The sequence below is a fragment of the Parambassis ranga genome, chromosome 16 (assembly GCF_900634625.1).
Source record: "Parambassis ranga chromosome 16, fParRan2.1, whole genome shotgun sequence".
Lineage (NCBI taxonomy): Eukaryota > Metazoa > Chordata > Actinopteri > Ambassidae > Parambassis > Parambassis ranga.
The window spans coordinates 11,916,190-11,933,996 of NC_041036.1; the positions used below are offsets into that span (position 1 = coordinate 11,916,190).

Genomic DNA, 17,807 nt, shown 5'->3' on the forward strand with positions numbered 1-17,807 from the left:
ATTCATTTAACTGGAAACTTTATTCATCAGAATGTTCATACTGCACTACACACCTGCTTCCAACATGTTGTACAGTTAGAAAAGTTTAGTCAACATTCAGTATATTAAGGCAGAGAACATGTGAGAGTTTCTACATGGTATTTAACAGAAGTCAAGTGCACATTCAGGTGTCTGTAACTCAACAGATGTGAAACTACACATTGTGCAGAAACTATTAGACAACCAGAGGGTTTTTCATCTAGCTACGTAAGTGAATCTGCCTTCAGTGTTAACGTTACAAAGGGATTTTAAACCAAACCGTCCTAAACAGTAAAACAGTGAGTTATGGTTTGACAGAGCATGCTCGGTGGTTCTTATATATGGTGTCTGCAGAACCTTGTCAGAACTTTTATATCACAGTGATTCCCTTTGCCCTGAAAACCTTGATGGCAAACTTCCTAGATGTCCTCCTACCTTAGATCAGAATACAACTATTTTTTTTAATCAAACTATTTAGGTAAGGAAATAAAAACAACCATGATACTGCAACTATTCTGCACATTTTCTTCTTTTTTTAAAGAACCAGTGTGTACATTTTAGATGGATCCATTCACACAACAGTATTAAATGAAAACTGTAATAGCTTTCACCTGCTTACAACGAGCTCTTCTTATATACAGGGGTAGTGGTAGTAGTATCAATGGAATGCATTTTTAGAGTTAAAATTAATGCCCAAATGATTTTTCCATTCATCCAGTCCTAGGCTTCTTCAATGTGGACATTCAAAATTAGTTAAACTATATACACCTCAAAACACTGTTTACATGGAAATTTTCAGACTATTTTTAACAGTACACGTTCTGTACTTCTTGCATTGATTTGTGCTGTCTGTATGTGTACTGATACTCACACGGGGCAGAGAGGTAAGTGTTTAAAGTATCCTGCTCTAAGCATCTATAGCTGAGACATAGTAGCGAGGTGGAACATCTCATGCAGGCAGCTAGAGAAGCTATTAAACAGCGACGCAGCGTCTGTCTGACGGCAAGATTTCCGGGCTGAGATGGAGATCACAATCCTAGAGGGAGGAATGTAATAATGTGTTTTTTCTAAGCATGGTTTTCAGTAGGTTATATTTAGGAAAACATCTGTATGCTCACCTGTCATCTCTGATACGGTAAAAGAAACCGTAGCCCTGGTGCACCATGGGAGCCACTACCCCCAGAACTGTAGTGTAACCCACCAGGCTGGATGACAGCACAAAGTTACCACCGCCTCCACTGCACAAACACACACCCAGTTACACACAGACAGAAAAACAGTTTCTAGCTAATGTACAGTCACTTAGAATATATATATATATAGTGATATAGTGTGGATACTGGCTAGTATACCAGTATCTTTAAAGAGACAGTACCTCCGTGTGTAGAGTGGATCTGTGAACAATTCTGGAGTAGGACATCCCTCCTCTTTGGCGATAAGATACAGCCCTAGAAGGTGCCTGTCAAAACCTGGAGACAAAACAGCAAACAAATATCCAGCTGACACTGTAGGTGCTCTTCAGTGACCACGGGCTGATTTCATTTTGACCAGAGGTTTTTAAGTTATAGTACTTTAGACTTCTAAAAAATGGAGGAGTAGCTTCCTAATCCTGAGTTGTTGAGGCTATGACATGTCATAAAGAAATGACTTAAAAAACGAAGAGGAAATGCTTTTTGTAAGATCAGTCTACTGACTAATTTGTTTCTTTAGTCAACCCTAACCCTCTGAATAACATGACCTACATATATGTGGCCTTTATAAACAGAATCAGAATCAGAAATACTTTAATGATCCCAACTGGAAATTGCTTAAAGTATAATATCTGAGCATGTCCTGCCAGGACATGCTGCTAAAGTCACCACCATGACCTTCTGTACATTTGTAAAAAACTCCAGTTTTCATCAATATGTAATGGTCCGCCTTCCATAATGAACTGTTACACTGAAATACTTATACAGAAATACACAATTCTGTGAACTGACCTTTGCCTTCCTGTGCTTCAGCCATCAGATTGTTGTGTTTATTGAAGGCCTGCAGCATGGCTTTCCTCCTGGCATTAACCTGAGAAAAAAATGTTTACAAAAAACTTCCACTGCTTTGATGTTCTGTATGATTTAACCAGAGCAAAAATATTTACATCACATGTGGGATCCATCATGGCTTTACACCAGTTCACAGCCTCCTGAGTGCAGGGTCGCATCGTCTCTGTCCTGCCATGGTAGAACTTGCGTGTCATTGCTGTCTCATAACAGCTTCCATGGCTACGGGAGAAAATGAAGGTCATAATCTTGATTAGCTTCAAAAACATCATCATAAAGGTGTTAGTAAACAGATAGGAAAGTGGTTAACCAGTGCATACTCTTTGTGCAGTCTGTAGTAAGCCAACTGCATCGCCAGCTGAATGAAAGTGTCTGGATGCAGCTTCTTCTGTTTGATAGCTGTTTTTCCAAATGCTGTGAAGGCGTAACACACAACCTGCAGGTCCTGTGACTGTAAAAGCCCAGACACACATCAGTCCAACAGCTGTAATTATTTCTGCATGTACAAGTCATTTTTTAAATCAGGCTTTGATCATTTGAACTAGAGATGGGAAGGTTGAGGAAGAAAATCCGAACTGTTCAGTACATGTGTCTCGGTTCGGGGCATGTGTTTTGCTCAGTTGTGGACATGTGCAGTAATGCAGGGAGGCATTTTTCCCACTGCCACAGAGTTGAATGTTGTCAAAGGTGACTAGCGACAAATCTAGCAACTTTCTCTGATGACTTTTGGAGACTGGCATGAAAGCATGTATCGTTTTGAAGTTCCTCAACGAGCAGCGACTGTGAGCTCCTCCTCTGCCCCAAAGCACTCACAGGCAGTCAGTCTCACAGGAGCTTCACACAGCAGCCTCCTCTCTGCTCTGCATTCTAGGCAGAGAGGAGACCCACACAACTCTGCGCCCAATCGTGCACAAAGCCAAAAACCCTGACCTCAGAACTGTGATACAAACTGAACTGTTGATTTATGAACCGTTGCACCCTCAGTCTAAACACAGGCTCACCGATTCCAGGTACTGCTGTTTGGCCAGGCTGATATCTCTGCAGGCTTTTTCATCCAGAGTAAAGACAAGCTCTTCTGGAGTGGGTACTGATCTGACTGCATCTGAGCCCTAAAATGCAGTACCAGTACTGAGTGTGAAAAATGAAACAGCAACGAGAGCTCTTTTAATTTATGTACACAAACAAGCAAGGCTTTACCTTCCATTTGCCTTCTGTAGCCTTGAGCTGCTGGTCTATATACCAACACATAGACACAAGAACCATGGCATCATATGGAGCATGCTGCAAAACAAATGTTTAATCTAGTCATGATATCTATATCTATATATATACTTTCTAAAAATGTGTTGTTTAATGAAACAAATGTGCTGTCTAGCAAAACTCACGTCACATGTGGACCCAAAGGTTCCGTCTGAGAACACAAGAGAGTTGTATGACTTATCACCCCAGCGGATGGTGGGGTTTCCAGTAAGGGCTTCCAGGGCCATCTGCAAATTAAATGAAAATTAAAGAAAAAAGTCACGCTATCAAACTCATAGCTACTACATGAAAACGTAAAGAATTCAAATGTGTGCCTACATTCGAGTAGTTCTCTGGGGTAGAGTAGGGTTTAGTCTCATCCAGAGATACGATGAACAGACTGCTCTGAATTGTCTCCAGGATCGTGTTATTGTATGGGTCAATGCTTATTAGATGCTCTCTGGCCTGCAGAGGATGTAAACAAAGGAGTATTGATCTTCTTTATACTTTGTATATGAGGAGTTTTTTCAAAGCCTGATGTTCCTCTGAATGTGACCACCCTTACCTTCGCCCAACGAGTCCTCTCCTCAGAGGTGAGAGCAGCCACTCCATCTCCCTCTGGCTCTCCCTCACAGCGCTTCTTCACATAGCTCAGCTGCCTACACGTGTTAACACACAGAGACACACACACATCAACACTGGGTGCTTTTCTTTCCGCAGTCCAAAAGACTCTTTATCTTGTGTTCAAATACTGAACATATAAGTCCTGTCAGTTTTGTGTATTTGTGTATCACCTGAAAAGTTCTGGAGGAGTGAGAATCTGTCCATCAAAAAGTGCATCAAATGTGAAAATCCGCCCACGACACATCACCACCAGGTGGGAGGGGCATGGACCCTCTGACTCTATGTGACAGCAAAATGTACATTACTCAACAGCAACATGTAAACTTCACAAGTAGGTCAAAGTTAAAAGTTTTTAGTCAGAATGTCAAAAATGATGAGTGGACTGTACACTACCTGTCTTGAAGTAGTTTTTAATAGTGTCCTTCTTCACTCCAGGTACTTTGCAGGTGCAGAAGAGATTTCTGAACTGATCCATGTCTAACACAGTTTCCCCAGATTTCTGAGGAGCCAGCCTCTCCCTTTAATAACATACACAAACGTCTGACTTCAACTGAAAAACAGGGAAATACACTGCAAAAACACTTGTGTGATCACGTCTTACGTTCGGATCAGGTTCCAGTACTGCAATGTGTGCCATGTGCTAACACTGGCCCTCTGCAGAGTACATCCCTCTGCAGGAGGCCAGCAGTGCTCCAGGTAGGGTGCTGGTCCGCCAAAGTTCACATTCAGCTGAGAGGGAACGCGGACTTCCAGATACGCTGTGTCTAACCACCATTCTTCAAGCTGAAGAATCAAAAAAACTGTGAGCTGAGTATCCACATCCACGACTAAAGAGGACAAAAACAATCCCTTTAAAGCTTACACACCCAGTTCTTCTTTGACTTAGCTCTCTGCAGAAGTTTCTGATGCAGTTCTCTGCCAACACCTTCCTGAAAGTTCTTCACAATGTCCACTGTAGCTTTAAACTCCGTGTCAGATGCAAATGGCTTAACTGGTGGACAATGAAGGGGAAACAAGTTTTGGTCATTTTCTGTGGATTCACTCAATATATGTACAAAATAACGACACAACCACTCAATGTTTTGCACACCTGCAAAATTAAGAGTATTTCTTTGGTTTCTTTGGTTTTATCTATTTCTATTTTATACATCTCAAAACAATGCTCAAGACATTGAAATAACACATATTCGTGTGTGGTTGGCTTATTTGTGATTAAATATTAGCAAATGTGTGAAAGACAATAACAGGGACATTAGGTATCCCACCTGCATCCAGGTACTTAGCCAGGCTGCTCTCTAGTGACGGGACAGGCAGAGGTGGCAGACTGCTTTGGTACTGGAAGGTCCGCTCTGGCACAGCCTCTGACAAATGATTGGCCATTTCTTCTCCCTGTGTTGATAAAAAGGATCAACTGTGATAGTCTTGGTATGAGTCAAACCTGTCAAACTTCACATTTTATGGTACAGATAAAGATAAATCTATTTTTTTTAAACTTTTTCATTATTCATTATCAAAACGCAAATCATTAACTGTTTAGCAGAACAGCAACATGGGTGATTCCTCCAGTATTAAATATTTAAAAAAGGTTTGATTTTAGATAGCTGGTGGAGCAGACTAATGTCAACGCGTATCACAGTTTTTAGGTTAAAACTACGGTACATCCAAGGTTTCAGCTTCCTATAGTGAGGTTAATGGCTCCCATACGTGACACCTGAGCAGGTGGACATATCAGATCTATACGTTCCCTACCCACACAGTCTAACCATAAAACAGTAAACACGCAACAGTAAACGCATTAGCCGTTATCATCTACATCGAATCGCTAATGCTAATCCAACAACAACTGCTAAAGTTGCTAGCTAGTTTTGTTAGCTCACCTTCTTCGGGATACGTCCCTCGGTTTACTGCATATAACTTTATTTTGCTGGCTGACTACGTGAGCCGCTCGTTGTGTCGTTCTCCGCAGCTGCAGACACACAAACCGGTCACCTTTACCCCACTAAGGCGCTGTCCCGGTGCCAGCCCGGAACAACTCACTGCGCATGCGTCGGTCTGACCTAAATATTTATCAGCATAAAAAAGGAGTTTGTGCTGCGGCGGGGTTGAAATATAAAAACAATATCTACGTAAAAAAAGATGACATTATGAAGAGGCAAATTTGAACTCTTGTTTACATATTTGTTTGTGTACTATTGTTTTGTTTCTGACTCAATTAGGCTACAGTTCAGTGGCTTTTGGTTAGTACAGCCATTCATCCGTTCCATGCTGGACAATAATAAATATTCATTTTAATATGAGTGAAGTGGATCAAAATCTACAAACCCTCTCACTGCACAGAACAATATGATGAGTTTATTGATGAAAACAGCCCAACACAATTCGGACCCACATGTTTCATGTTACAACAGTGACTAAAGCAAAAGTATGTACACCACATTCACACAGAAATATTTGCTTTTATTTGTGTTATGTGTATGATTTGGTTAATTAACACTGTAAAGGAAAGGAAATTTTACTTTTATTTAAACAGTTTTAGTTATAGTTTTATATAAACAGTTCTGTGGGGGGGGGGGGCATTTTGCATTTGTTGTTTGTCATTTTCATGTATTCTGATTTGTTTATTTTTTATTTGAGCTGTTCTCTCCCCTTTTTGCTTCTCTTTGTCCTCTTCTTTTCCTTGTTTTGTCGAAACATGCACTTTGTTTGTAGTGCATGTTTAGTTTGCATAGACCATCTTTTGTGTGTTCCAGTAAGATACAGTCATTCAGAGTTCACAACTGAGTTCAAAAGGCAAAAAGCAGTGCAAAAGAGTTTTATTTTCAACACATCCATGTGCCTATATGACAGTGTTAAGTTTTTTTTAATTCAAACTACAAATAAAAGTGTAGCATACAGTACATTTTATATTAATTTTTTTTTACCTGAAAGGATACAGTAAGAGTTAATCAGTTACAAATAATAAGACTATGTAAAATAAAATAAAAAAAAGTCAGAGGAAAGGGTTAAATCAGTCATTATTCTGCATAATTATGGCCTCGGGCAGCAGAAGGCTGTTTCTCACATGAGCAGCAGCTTGTTTCAGTGACTGAATTAGTCTGTTGTCATTTTTGCATTAGTTCTGCCTCAAGCCTTACATCCCGTACTTGCTGATGACATCATTAGCGAGTGTAATGTAGGCTGACATGGCATCATCATTGGACATTCCTGAAAGAGTGCATAAAGGATGAAAGCATTACAAAACTTCTCCAATGTTTTAGTTAAACAGTGCTGACGTCTTATTCATTTTCACTTTTACACTCATGTTACCTTTCCGGGAGTTCCAGGCATCCCACTTGGCATTCCCCTTAACATCTATGCCTCCTGGTCTATCTATAAGCAGAAGGACATGCCCAGAATGAAATGAAAGCAACACTACAATGAAGTGATTTGGTTTATGTGCTGTAAGTCACACAGTACCAGTGTTAACGTCTCCAACTACTGCCTGTTTATAAAGACCATACAGGCCCAGCAGCTCCTCATTTGTAGGCTGCGTCTTCACCTTCTTCACATCTGCTGCCACCTTCTCAAACTCTGTCTGTGGGGGACAAGCAGAGAGGAAAGAGAGTCTCCAACTAGTCACATCATCACCATTACATTATAAACCTGGATAGAAGCCTAGTTTCAGAAGGAAGGAGTGTATAAAAGTATTAAAATGTGCATGTATTAGTGACAGACGATGCGGAATGACAAATCTGTGCCTAGTTTTCCAGCCCACGGATCAAGTCCGGGAAACTAAGTATTGCACAAGTTGAAGAGAAACAATGAGCTTTTATTCAAGAGTCTTTGTGCCTACTTCTAATCTGCTTTACAAAAGATCTGGGACGTGGAGAACAGATAATAATAGACCACAGGAAACCTTTTTAGGGGGAAAAAAACTCTAAACCTTAGTCAACTAAGTTGGCACTCAGAATCAGAAATACTTTATTAATCCCAGGGGAAATTGCTTAATGTATCTGTAGCCTCTTGCATCATAATATTTTCTTGCTCTCTCTATCTCTACTAACTATGATTAGAGCTGGCTTTCTTCATTTACATCAAACACTCTATCAAAGATGGATGACACTACATACAGTGGATGGCGTGAACGTGGCACCGCCCAAACCGCTATTCATTCAACGGCGACAATGATGCATCTTATAAGACACTCAAATGAAGGCTAAAAGCAGCAACTGCCTTTCCTCTGCTTACCTGTAGAGTCATGATCGCAGGTGCAGGCTCGCACAGCAGTACCGCAGGTCAACGCGCTTCTTGCTCTGGAGGGTTTTGCGCAGCTGTAATTGCAGCACAGCTGATCGTTGCAAAAATACTGTGAGCCAAGGAGAGGCCTGCAGAGGAGGACACGCAGCGCGGCGGAGGAGCTGATTGGCTGGCTGGCTGGCTGTCAGCCCCACACACACACACACGCTTTGAAACCCTGCAATCCAAACCTCCTTTAGCGATTTGTAACAGTGGCCTCTTAGGCTACGTCTTAATGCTCAATTCGGATTTTTTTGGTGAAATCCGATTTTTTGGTGTTTACAAAAAAATATGCGACTGCTACCACTCTCCTGTGTGAACGGACTGCGGCCCTGAAGTGACCCGCATGCGCAGAAGAGGACACGACGTGTGCTTGTGTGGCTTTATGTTAATGTCCGATCGTAGCCAACATAATTAAATAATATTAAGAAGAACGCTGAGAAGGAAGACAGCAGTAGCTGCAACGTCTGTACAGAGATGTGTGTGGGTGCTTTTAGCGACACTGACTTCATTCTTAACATTCATCTCCCTCATCTGTGAACAAGCGGTTTGGAGTTGGGCTCTACTTCTTGGCAACAGCTGCGGGTTGCTAACAACACCGCTTGTCTGCCCGCTCCTGTGTCGCAGAATTGTGACGTCTGTCGCCTTTCACTGACACAAAAGTCGGCTATATGCCGCATAGCCGTTCAGTATGGATCCAGCTTCAGGTCGCATTGCAAAAAATCGGATACGTATCTGATTTAGGACCACATATGAAAGTGGCCTGGGTCGGATATAAAAAAAGAGCTGTTCAGACTGTCATGACAATATTAGATACAGGTCACATTCGTGCAAAAAAATCGGATTTTGGTCACTTTAGCCTGCAGTCTGAACGTAGCCTTAGTTATTGTTAGTTAGTTAGTTTTATTTTATTTTTAAATCAATGACTCGTTTGTAATGTCGTGCTGTCCCTTTAACGCTGTTGGGCGCTGTTCGGTCAAAATGTTTAAATAAAGATTTATCAATTTAAACAAAATGGCGGCGCCCTGTAGCTCACCCGTGCCGTTAGGGGAAAGTTACTTTAGTTGCATTAAAATCAGGCAAAGCTAATTAAAGAGCGCTCGCGTTTGTCATATATGTCGTAATATTCATACAGAAACTGTTATTGTGAATTAAACTAGCGTCTGTTTATCTGGTCGGCAGAAAATCAACACTGGTGTTTGTGAAGCTCAGGTAGGTGAGTATCCTCTGGTATATTTTACTGGGGCATGGTTTATTCCTGCCTTTTACAATTGTTTATTTAGGCTTATGCTAATGTTGGTTTAAAGAAGATATGGTAGCAATGTATCAGATAATTTTGAGGCTAAACACATTTTGCCTTTGTCTGTATTTCATTTCTTGTGTCTGTGTTGATAGTTTTTCTCTTTTTTTATTTACAGGTGAGCCATGGCAACCCATGGAAAGCCAGCTAAGAAGGAAATGAAAAGGCACATTCAAGCCAAGACCTCCTTCAACTCACCCTTCAACCTAAAATGGGGTCCCCTTCCCCAAGAAACCATGCATTTCATCCTGAAAACTCTGAGTGACAAACTACTCTCTGTGGGACTTGAGAAGAAGGAGGTAAAAGGGTTTCGCCCTTGGAGGAAAAAGAAAGAGCAGAACCCAGCTGCTACATCCGAACCTGGTCCTGAGATTAGCCAGGACACACAGGTGTGTCATTCCTCCAAAAATGGCTGGACAAATTTGGCAGCCAGACGACAGCTGGCCATCGGCATCAATGAGGTCACCAAGGCTCTGGAGAGGAACGAGCTCGCACTGCTGCTTGTGTGCAAGTCTGTCAAACCAAAACACATGACAAATCACCTGATAGCTCTGAGTGCAACACGAGGAGTGCCGGCCTGCCAGGTGCCCCGTTTGAGTCAGAGCGTGTCGGAGCCACTGGGGCTGAAAAGTGTTCTCGCACTGGGATTCAGGCAGTGTTCCTCCAAAGACAATGAGGTGTTCTCTGACACTGTCGATGCCATTAAAACAAAAGTACCTGCACTGGACGTTGCATGGCTACAAGGTGCAGAAGCCAGAGTGACTCCTGAAGAGGACATTGGCATAAAGGAGGAGAAGGAAGAGGAAGATGGTGAAAAGAGAGGCCAAAAACGGAAATTGCAGAGCAAATCTGAGCAGGTCACAGCATCCCCCTCTTTCTCCGTTCTGCAGCCTCTTAAAGTGAAGAAGATAGTTGCTAACCCTGCAAAGAAAAGAAAAGTGAAGCCTAAGAAGAACCCTGTCAAATGAAACAGAGACTCTGCCACATTGGAGGTGTTTCTTCTTGACAACTTCTGACCCATGGTTTAGACAAATCAGTTATTGTTTCTTCTCATGTTGTTTTATTTGAAGGGACAAAAGGACAAATGAATTTTGGGGACAGAAGGTTGTATTTAAGTTAAGTTTTAGCCTAACAAGCTTAGCAATCCTTAGTTTTTCATCGCTGATGGCTTATATACTATAATAACTTATACTATGAGGGTCAGGTTGCTTTCTTTCAAAGTTTTTCTAGTAACATTTCTATTTCCAGTCAGTATCTGGTGATAAAAAAATTCCCTCAGTTTGTCAGTTATAAAGAAGTTACTCGTCGCTCATGTTCCTTTTTAAAGTGAGTTTATTCAATCAAATATCCATGCTGGTATAGCTGACGTGTGTTGAAACAGATTGTTATTTGCATGGGGTCATGTCTAAATGATGCTGGTACAAGTTCTTTAGCTTTTTCCACAGCTTACAATGGAGTTGAATAAAAAATTGTTCTTCAGTTAGAGAAAGCTGTATGACATTTGAAAAGTACACCCCCTCAGCCCACCTCCATATCTTTTTTAAAAAAAAAAACCAAAAACTTTTAAATAAGGCAGGTACTTCTGGTTGAGTTCTCACTAAAGGGTGTGGCTAGTAACATCGATGCTAAAATCAACACGGCAGCAAAAGTGACATGCTCTATGTTCATTCAAACAGCTGCAGGCAACACATCTGTGACACAACAACATCCAGGAGGCACTCCGTTGACTCAGAAACCCATTTTCAGTATTAAAGTAATGCCAGTAATATCTGTCTCTGTGGACCTTTCAGTGATTAAAGAAATCTTGGAACCCTGAATCCTTGACTGACCTTTGTCTGGCTATTCAATAAAGGGATGAGAAGTACATTAACAACAGAAAACGAAAGCAGCTTTTACCTCTTAAGTTATGCAGAGCCACAGGAACAGAAACATTGAACATTAAAAAAAACTCAGAGCTCTGAGTAAACCAACAGCTCCCCTCACACAATGAGCGGGTCAGCTTTTTGTCACACAGAACTGCTCAAACACCCTCAAAAACTAGAATTATTAGGGAAATACTGGAAAGAGGAAGGACAGAACTTATGCTTTAAGACATTTTTGAAAGGTACAGTTATAAATATCAGAACTTTCACGCATTTATCTGCACAACACACTAAAAAATGACCTACTGGATATTTTTTCTGACACACAAAATACAGTACCATTAAAAAACAAATCTAGAGAAATCAAGAAAATGCTCAAAATCTGAAGCTGATGTGGTTATTGATGCAGACTTCTGTTTGTTCAGCCACTCCACCAGCTTTGAAATGATTCCTGAAGCACTGAGTGCTGAGCTTAGTTCTCCCTAAAGAGTTAATTAAGTTTACCATCCTACTGCAGGTAGTCAGATAGTAACAGGTGGTATGAATGAGAGTTTATAAGCACAGTGTTGTACTTCTGACCACCCAGCTACTTAAGAGACAACAATTAAATTATTGTTGCTTTTAACAGATTTCTAGGAATTTTTTACATTATAAAACTAAAAACATTTTAAATTCATATTCTCACCGCCCTGCTTCAGCACACCATTAACATGCAAATAACCCATGCTGTGTTTGTAAAAACAAACACCTGCATGTATAATTGCATGCATGGTTTTAATGTTTTGTTACCAGTGGTAGTTTCATAATGTGAAAACAGCCCCCATCATTTGTGTAAACATAAAATAAAGTTGCATGGAAACCTGTTTTAAAATTAGACCCTTTTTGCTTGTTTAGGAAATCAAAAAATTGTGCTTCATCAATGCAATACATTCTTCATTAAAAACCACATTGAACAAAGTCAGTGACTTCTACACCAACTATGAGGAAAATACTTTGGATCAGCCCTCCCAAACCCCAAACGTACACTACAGGAATAAATATGATCTGGCTTTAAATGTACAGTAACTGTACTCGATTTTTAACAAAAACATGTATATCAATGCACCAGCTGAATGAGTCCTTTTGTGAAGATACCCCTTTTTGTTCATGTGTTATTTGACAGCGTTTCTCTGTATGTTTGTAGTTTAAAGGATGCTTTCTCCAGGTTGCTTCTTTCTCAGCGTTTCTACTTCTACTGAGGCCTAAAACAGCCAGCAGACACACTCAAAAAAACAAAGGAGTCTGAATGTGAAGGAGAGCAATAACAAGGAACATGGGCACATGAACTAAACGTTTGGAGAGTATAAACAAAATGAAACCTGTTGTTATATCTTGTAAGGTTTACTTGTCATTACGGTTTTCATTTACATATTTCCATGTCAGTGAAATCAAATGCCCGTCTCTTGGGACAAAGCATCGGAAGAAGAACTAAACAAAAAAAATAAATCATAATGTCAAGGCATCCTCTTGAATGTCAGACTTGTGTGTCTAAATGTGAGTGCGCATGTCAGGAGCTTTGTACTGTATGAGTATTTCAGGCATAGCATGACTTCACATTCAAGATGTTGATGATTTAAGTTTTCACCTCCAGGCGAACTGAGAATGTTCTTGATGACACGAGAGCCGAGTGAACCTCCTCCCGGTCACCAGGTTGGTTTTTACTGTTGTAGTTCTCATTGTCTAGCTTGGGCGACCTGTATGTCCAGGTAAGGAGTATCCAGAGGTCACTGACAACCTCTAGTGTTTGTGTAGCAGCTGTGAAGAGAGCTGCTACTGAAGGACAAGGCCAACCTGAAACACACAGATCAACCTGGTGTTAGAGGAGAAAAGGAAAATGGTTGGAAGTTAGAAAAAGTTGGAAGAAGGAGCGGGAGAAAAAGAAAGATGCAAGAAGATGTTGACAAGAAATGAGACATAAAAAAAGACATAGGGACGAGATGAAAACTAGGCAGAATAAAGGAGAAGCCCAAACAGAGGAGGAAGAGGCAGCACTAAATCTTTATGCCACCTGACCTTGTAATTCGCTAGCAGTTACTCAGAGGCTTCCACACACAGACTTTGTGAAGCAGCTGCAACCCAACGTCGTACTTTTACCTACAGCCCTCAAGTAATCATATATTTCACTGTACCAAAGCCAAGACTTTTCTTCTGAGCCTCTTCAGGCTGGGAGGCAAGAATTACCCCACTTCTCAGCAGTATTAACAATTCCTCCTATGACCTGTCTGTTTTCACTGTGCAGCTAACAGAAGCTTCATATACAACTGAGAACAACAACTACAAACAACGTTCACTTCAAAACACACCTGTAACCTGCTCAGTCTCGGATTAGCAGATTTTGAAAAATGAGCAGATCAATTCATGCTGCTGACCTTATCGGGGTCCATGGGAGGACATCTCCAGTTGTAGAGGTAATACTGCAGATTTCCATCTCCTATGCCAAACTTGAGCTTCTCCAGAAAAACCTTATTCTCCATTAGATCCAAGGCGTTGAACACATCAAAACCTTTCTGTTAAACGCACAGAATAAATGAAATGCATAAAAGAGAGCTTAAAATAATCACAATTATAAGCGTAAACAACATTAAAAATGTAGAAAGTAACTTTACCATTTTGGCCAGGATCAGTGCATCATTCATTAAGTCCAGTAGTGGAGTTTGCGTATGAACGTTGTAAAAAGAGTAAGCAGCCTTCAGGCTCCTATGGAGAGGGTGATGCATCACGGTTGATGGCAAAGTATAGAAACTAGTGAAATCTGTCAGTACACCACCAGCACCCTGAAAAAGACCACAAGGGTTTCAATCAATAGTCAGACATTCAATCTTTTGGAGTTTTTTAAAGAAAGGAGCTGAACTGACATACCTCTACTACATATGTGTCAATTATGTTGTCTTGTGGTAAGAACCAGTGAGCCACTTCCTCTTCTCCCATTGAAGGTGCAAGCTGGAAACGTCTCAAATATTTCTGTAGCAGCTCAGTAACCTGGCGGACATCACGAGTCTCCATCAGCCGGAGACCAGGGGTCTTGGTGCTCTACACAATGAAAAGAAGGTCTATATAAGCACTTCCTCATTTAAAAAAACAAATCCTGGACGTGCAGGTGTAAGTGTTTACATCTGGTAGTCTGTAGAGTTTCATGGTTCTTTGCAGAGTCATGTTTCTGCTCAGATGGGAGAATTTAACTTCCACAAGCTTTCTAGGGTTCAGAGAACGGTGCCAGTACCTGAACAGAGAAAAAAAAATAATAGTAATATTGTCTTTAACACTTTTTTGTGTGTCTTGTGCTTGAATATGGTGAAGCATACCTGCATGTAGACACAGGTTTAGGAAGTACGACTCCTGCCGTGTAGACTGCCTGAAATATTCCTTCTAAGTTCACCCTCCTTGTTATCTCTCTGATTAACACGGGAGCAACACGCTTTGAACGCAGCTTCTTATGAACACACAGGAAGTTGATTTCTACCATCCTCTTCAGCCTGTAGACACAGGGATAAACACAACGTACATTAACGTTTATCAGAGCCCTGATACAAATCAGAATCCCTTTATTTATCCCTGAGGGGAAATTATTTTTGTTACAGACAAGATATGCAGGATAGCTTAAAATTAAAGTATAAAATATAGTAAATATCTTATTAACAAATCATCAGTTAGAACTGCTCACGTGTCGTAGATGCGTATATCTGCAGGAATGGCACTGATGAAGCCAACAAGCTTCCTATTCGATGACACTCGCACTCCACAATGCCACTGTGGTAACCAGCCAGGTGGACGTAGAGCCCTGGGAGGGGATGATGTTTTTATTGATAGAGCAAACATGTCAAGATAACATGAAAAAAAAGAAAATTGTCCAAATAAAAAACCTACCATTTCAGAAAGTTTGGAGAATAATCAAATCTGAACATGTTATCATCATCCTCCACATAGTTTTCATTTAACAATGTGTACAGCTCCTTCAGCTGAGAAACAAAGACAAAGTGAATTATTATGCTTTTCTATTGTTGTTAGTGCTTTAACCACTGTACTTACTACATCTGCATTACTGAGGTCCAGAGTGTCCCACATAAAGCCTTGAGGTAAAGAATATGGCTCCTGTCTGATGTTTTCTTTGTCAGCTTCAATTGGCCCATGACTCGTCACAACTTCGTCTGCAAAAATAGCACAGCTTTTGTCAAAATATCAAACTATTTCCTGGTAACCACTCCTGTAGAGGACATGAAAGTTTCCTGTCATTTTCAAAAACAACAACAACACCACTGACAGCAGCAGTCAGATGCTTTCAAAAATAACCCTGTTGGTCCCACATTGACCAGGTGCGAGCCCTCCTGCAAAGACCTGAGACTTTGAGCATGTGTTGCCATGGCAACAGCTAAATCTAATGCCTCCGAGCACACCCGGTGAGACCCCCTCACTACCACACAGCTGACATATTTTTCTGGACACAGACTGATGAGATAAAAACCAGTAGATGGCACTGGTGCACAGAAGCAATGTTACAGAACAACAATGCTCTGGGATAAGCTTCTAGGATAAGAATAATAATAATATAACATATTCAATCATTTCCTCAATCAAAGCTTTTTTTAAGCATTGCATTAAGTGTCTGTCTAATTTAAGTAGGCACTTACTTAGCTTTGGAACAGGCTGGGTGTCCCAGAACTGGTACTTGTGCTTAGATGCTTCATCGATACTCTTCGCTGGACCCTGGCAGGAGAGCAGCTCCATGGCTCTTTGGATGTCCTGCAGCTTCTGAATGGGCAAGCCAGGGTTCTGAATGTAAACAAATTAAACAACGAGGGTTTGTATTAACCCAAAGACTAAAACTGCACCTGCCTTTGTTTTACCAACAGCCTACAACTGATAAACAATGTTCTTGTATGTTTACATGCACAGTATAATAGTCTTGAGCTCATTCAGAACAAATGAGTTATTAATGTTCCTGTACAAACAGTTGTCAAATTAACCATGTTTGTGTTAATGTGACCTTGTTTTTGTTTGTTTTGGTTCACTACTATTTTCTCTTGTGGCCTCAGAGTCAATAATTCATGAATGAGTCTGAGCATCATTAGATTGTTTATCACATAGGATCCTGATCACATTACAAATAGGGTAATACTACATATAGCCTGCTTCTCAAAACCAAGATAAGACTTTTATTTCTGGATTCTACATCATCATCATCAGCAGCAGCATCTCAGAAGGTGTAGAGTTACTGTAGTTTATGAAAAAAGTCAAGCATCCCTGACTGAGCCACTGTTGTTTAAGGTCAATGTGAATTCCGTTTATCTATCAATCATTGTTTTGGTTTTTACTCCACTGCTCTGAGAGGGTGTGTGCACATCTCCATGGGTCATCAGTCACACCTTGATCTCCTGAGAGTCAGAGGCAGAGTCCGACTTGGCTCCCCCCGAGCTTGGCTTCTCTTTCTTCCTCTTCTGCTTCTTCTTCTTTCTCTTGGCCCCCAGATCTCCACCTGGACTGCTGCAAATACGAAGACAAACGCACAGGACATCACTGGACGGAGCCTGACTTCACTGGACTCACACAGCAGAGCTAACGTTAGCTACCATAGCAACGACTGACAGCTGAGCTACTTGCTGTTAGCCAACTAACGGTTTGCATTAACAGCTCGCTGTCATGTTATTCACAAAGACTCCAGCTGGGACTATAAATGTTGATGAATCAAGTTAAAAAAGACACCACACACGATTCACATAAACACGCCTCCTCGCATTAAACGACGGCCTTTCAGCAAGCAGCTTGGCTGTGTTTGTTTCGGCTAACGTAAGCTAGCTAACTGCGCTAGCCACACATAAACAGGCTGCTTGAAATAACGTTACGGCGTTTCCCGACCCGGACTGGACAGGCCACCCTCACCCTTGCATATGTTCATTCTCCTCCTCGTTGTCTCCGTCTATCCCGCAGGTATCCTGGTCGTCCAGCTCCAGGCTCTGTTGGCTGGCTGCGGATTCACTGTCCTCCGCCATGATAAAAATGTTTTATAAAAAAAAAAATAGCCTGTCACCGTATAATATAAGAGCTCACAGGCAGCGGGCGAGAGATGGAAAAACAAAGAAAATGTCGGAGGAAACCGCGCCGCGTAGAGGCCACAGGGGGAACAACAGAGGGGGAAACTCCTGCCTTTTAAAGACCAGAGGTCCAGAAACTCACCTGCTTCTTTTTTAATATTTACCGGTTTACAGAGACACATCTCTTTGAAACGATCTGCTTCTACCATATTAAGCTTTGTCCTTCAAACTCTTATTATCATGTCCAATTAAAAAAAATAAACTGACAGAATGTAAAGCAAATACTTACTGAAACAATTGTGATTATTACTAATATGTTAGTAATAAAAATGTACAATATATATTTTTTTTAAATCATAAGTATCCTTTCCTTTGACTTGAAACC

At 41.0% G+C, this 17,807-nt stretch overlaps 4 protein-coding genes across 6 annotated transcripts; 1 reads left to right on the forward strand and 3 right to left on the reverse strand.

The window, feature by feature from the left end:
• Position 1: 1 nt before the first annotated feature.
• On the reverse strand, positions 2–5,932 carry crot (carnitine O-octanoyltransferase). 2 transcript variants are annotated; one of them, XM_028424599.1, is made up of 17 exons: positions 5,798–5,932; positions 5,186–5,309; positions 4,787–4,911; positions 4,522–4,703; positions 4,314–4,438; positions 4,091–4,199; positions 3,862–3,955; positions 3,636–3,761; positions 3,443–3,544; positions 3,255–3,338; positions 3,059–3,166; positions 2,378–2,508; positions 2,156–2,279; positions 2,001–2,079; positions 1,394–1,487; positions 1,137–1,256; positions 2–1,054 (listed from the first exon to the last, which is right to left on the reverse strand). In XM_028424599.1, exons 2-17 carry the CDS (start codon positions 5,298–5,300, stop codon positions 934–936), a joined length of 1,839 nt encoding a protein of 612 aa, XP_028280400.1. In that variant the 5' UTR covers positions 5,301–5,309; positions 5,798–5,932; the 3' UTR covers positions 2–933. The 2 variants fall into 2 exon arrangements, with proteins under 2 accessions (XP_028280400.1, XP_028280401.1); XM_028424600.1 differs by having other exon boundaries at positions 5,186–5,331; positions 5,798–5,928.
• A 784-nt stretch (positions 5,933–6,716) lies between these two features.
• acbd7 (acyl-CoA binding domain containing 7) lies at positions 6,717–8,480 on the reverse strand. Its single transcript, XM_028424602.1, has 4 exons — positions 8,148–8,480; positions 7,377–7,494; positions 7,227–7,289; positions 6,717–7,124 (listed from the first exon to the last, which is right to left on the reverse strand). The coding sequence occupies exons 1-4, from the start codon at positions 8,157–8,159 to the stop codon at positions 7,051–7,053; spliced, it is 267 nt and encodes an 88-aa protein (XP_028280403.1). The 5' UTR covers positions 8,160–8,480; the 3' UTR covers positions 6,717–7,050.
• Positions 8,481–9,219: 739 nt separating this feature from the next.
• On the forward strand, positions 9,220–10,853 carry rpp38 (ribonuclease P/MRP 38 subunit). 2 transcript variants are annotated; one of them, XM_028426251.1, is made up of 2 exons: positions 9,220–9,411; positions 9,614–10,853. In XM_028426251.1, the coding sequence occupies exon 2, from the start codon at positions 9,621–9,623 to the stop codon at positions 10,461–10,463; it is 843 nt and encodes a 280-aa protein (XP_028282052.1). In that variant the 5' UTR covers positions 9,220–9,411; positions 9,614–9,620; the 3' UTR covers positions 10,464–10,853. The 2 variants fall into 2 exon arrangements, with proteins under 2 accessions (XP_028282052.1, XP_028282053.1); XM_028426252.1 differs by having other exon boundaries at positions 9,220–9,407.
• On the reverse strand, positions 10,810–17,474 carry nmt2 (N-myristoyltransferase 2). The gene is made up of 12 exons (XM_028426250.1): positions 17,271–17,474; positions 16,757–16,874; positions 16,022–16,163; positions 15,423–15,541; positions 15,261–15,352; positions 15,058–15,174; positions 14,699–14,869; positions 14,508–14,616; positions 14,256–14,426; positions 14,003–14,170; positions 13,766–13,903; positions 10,810–13,187 (listed from the first exon to the last, which is right to left on the reverse strand). Exons 1-12 carry the CDS (start codon positions 17,378–17,380, stop codon positions 13,167–13,169), a joined length of 1,476 nt encoding a protein of 491 aa, XP_028282051.1. The 5' UTR covers positions 17,381–17,474; the 3' UTR covers positions 10,810–13,166.
• Between the last annotated feature and the right edge of the window lie 333 nt (positions 17,475–17,807).

Bases quoted from the DNA above. Each gene is read 5' to 3' on its own strand.
- rpp38 (XM_028426251.1), top strand. From the start codon at position 9,621: ATGGCAACCCATGGAAAGCCAGCTAAGAAGGAAATGAAAAGGCACATT.
- crot (XM_028424599.1), bottom strand. From the start codon at position 5,300: ATGGCCAATCATTTGTCAGAGGCTGTGCCAGAGCGGACCTTCCAGTAC. The intron at 3,956-4,090 runs GTGATACACAAA...TAACACGTGTAG, and splicing joins ACTCCTCCAGAACTTTTCAG to GCAGCTGAGCTATGTGAAGA. The intron at 3,762-3,861 runs GTAAGGGTGGTC...CATCCTCTGCAG, and splicing joins AGAGGACTCGTTGGGCGAAG to GCCAGAGAGCATCTAATAAG.
- nmt2 (XM_028426250.1), bottom strand. From the start codon at position 17,380: ATGGCGGAGGACAGTGAATCCGCAGCCAGCCAACAGAGCCTGGAGCTG. The intron at 16,875-17,270 runs GTGAGGGTGGCC...TCGTATTTGCAG, and splicing joins GAGAATGAACATATGCAAGG to CAGTCCAGGTGGAGATCTGG. The intron at 14,171-14,255 runs GTATGTCAGTTC...GGTCTTTTTCAG, and splicing joins TTGACACATATGTAGTAGAG to GGTGCTGGTGGTGTACTGAC.
- acbd7 (XM_028424602.1), bottom strand. The intron at 7,290-7,376 runs GTACTGTGTGAC...TTCTGCTTATAG, and splicing joins AGTTGGAGACGTTAACACTG to ATAGACCAGGAGGCATAGAT. The intron at 7,125-7,226 runs GTAACATGAGTG...GCACTCTTTCAG, and splicing joins TGCCTGGAACTCCCGGAAAG to GAATGTCCAATGATGATGCC.